At 39.6% G+C, this 2,192-nt stretch overlaps 1 protein-coding gene across 1 annotated transcript; it reads left to right on the forward strand.

Moving 5' to 3' along the window:
• Nucleotides 1–966: 966 nt before the first annotated feature.
• On the forward strand, nt 967–1,884 carry LOC129755618 (farnesol dehydrogenase-like). Its single transcript, XM_055752205.1, has 2 exons — nt 967–1,578; nt 1,638–1,884. The coding sequence occupies exons 1-2, from the start codon at nt 1,015–1,017 to the stop codon at nt 1,824–1,826; spliced, it is 753 nt and encodes a 250-aa protein (XP_055608180.1). The 5' UTR covers nt 967–1,014; the 3' UTR covers nt 1,827–1,884.
• The last annotated feature ends 308 nt before the right edge of the window (nt 1,885–2,192 follow it).

The raw sequence follows: 2,192 nt of genomic DNA on the forward strand, positions 1-2,192 counted from the left end.
CAATTGTTTGTGTTCCAATATTAAATGAAGCAGACTTTAATATGCAAAAATTTCTTCTTCCATACAAGATTCAAACGCGTTACGCTAATTCAGGAATCAATGCCATAATGGTAAAACGACTATAATCGAAACAAAAAAAAAATCATCCCAAATTTTAAAACTGATGCTCATTGCCATCATTTTTGCAGCGGTCTAATGTACATTAGTGAACCTTCATAAAAGAGAAGCGACATCTGATCCCTCTTAAAATAAAATATGTGGCAACATCGCCGAAATCCTGGACAAAAAAATCCCCAGCACTGTTTTCTGGTTCAATGTTCAAGCTCTAAAGTGAATGCTCCTTCAATCCAACAAAACCACATTGAACTCGATGCCCGAAGGATCGCGATAAACGGTATGAATGACTTGAATTTCGTTAATAATCAGTTAGTTTTCTAACTAGAAACACGATTCACCAAAGCATTGACAAAAATTGCACCTAATCATAAATTCATATGACCAGCTAAAAAATTATCTGTTTGAACTTAACAACAATCACAATACCTTCCTTGGTTGAGTTTTCAATAAGAAAGGTAAAAGCTCTGCGACAAAATGCTCGGGTCGATTGGAATCGATTTTGACAGTTCTTTTGCTCGATTGGAATTTTGTGTTTCAGATGTCACTTCTCTTATATACAGGTTCACTAATGTACATGTTTGAAAACAGACGAAGAGCATAAGGAAAGTCTGACAAAGCATTTGAGTTGAACTACGATTTCAAAACACTTTGTTTTAAAATTCTATCACCAAAATTCAGTAATTGAAATGTACAAAGTTCGATGTACATTGAGCTGCACAGACACATTGGAGTATGTGATAGCATTTTTTCAATTGATATGAATGGCTTCTGCATACATGAAACCGCCCCTCGGGGAAATTGAAATAAAACAATTCTATCTAAATTTAACGCTCAGTTTGCTATCTACCGCTGAAGAGCTCTGATTCCGTACTCCGATAACGACGAGCGTAGATTGAAATGGATCGTTGGGTTGGAAAAGTAGCCGTGGTAACGGGAGCTAGCTCGGGAATCGGTGCTGCCACCGTACTGGAACTGGCCAAGGCCGGCATGATAACGGTTGGTTTGGCCAGAAGAATCGAAAGGGTGCAGGCCTTGGCGGAACAACTGCCGGAAGAAGCTGCCGCACGGCTGCATGCCTTCAAGTGTGATGTGTCCCAGGAGAAAGACATTTTGGCTGCGTTTATTTACGTAGAGCAGCAGTTCGGTGGAGTTGATGTTCTGGTGAATAACGCCGGAATATACGAGAAGGTGAATCTGCTGGCAGAAAATAATACTGCCACCTTACGGCAGTCGATGGATATAAATGTATTGGGATTGACCTTGTGCAGTAGGGAAGCCGTCCAATCAATGAAGAAGCGTTCCGTTGATGGACATATCGTTCATATCAACAGCATCGAGGGGCACTTTGTGCCATGCTACCCGGGTGCAAATTTGTACCCGGCAAGTAAGCATGCCGTTACGGCGATTACGGAAACTATGAGGCATGAGCTGCGGGATGCTGGAACCAAGATCAAAGTCACGGTATGTCTGATGATGGAATGAAGCTACTCTTGAAGTAAATTTTTGATATCCCATTTCAGAGCATAAGTCCGGGACTGGTCCAAACTCCCATGTTAGATCTTTGTGATACCTATAACAATCTGGAGACAGCTACAATGCCTATGTTGCAACCGGTAGATATCGCCGAAGCCATACTGTATGTGTTGGGTACTCCATCGCGTGTGCAAGTTCACGAATTGACCATTAAACCAGTAGGAGAGCCTGTGTAATGGTGTTGAATTACTAACAAACTTGAATTCAAGCATAGAATAATATTTTTTAAATATTTATGTTTGATTTATTATTCTTCGAAAAAAAAAATCCATCTTCAACGTTGAACGTATAACACAAAAAAGTTCGCTACAATTTTCCAATGAATGGAAAATTATACCAAAAAGAAACTAAAAATTATCATGACCCATCGTTGTCATCGAAAACAGTAAAAACTCCTTTAAAAGTACCACAAAAGCCTTGTCAGCTCTTAATCTATGATCTTATTTGTACTTTTCAATTCCAATTATCAGAGCGAATTTAAAAGACTCCCTTCGGACACAAGGTAGATCACCTAATTTTCCAGTGAGGGATGTGTTTGGCTG

Source organism: Uranotaenia lowii, chromosome 3, assembly GCF_029784155.1.
Source record: "Uranotaenia lowii strain MFRU-FL chromosome 3, ASM2978415v1, whole genome shotgun sequence".
NCBI classification, from domain to species: Eukaryota; Metazoa; Arthropoda; class Insecta; order Diptera; family Culicidae; genus Uranotaenia; species Uranotaenia lowii.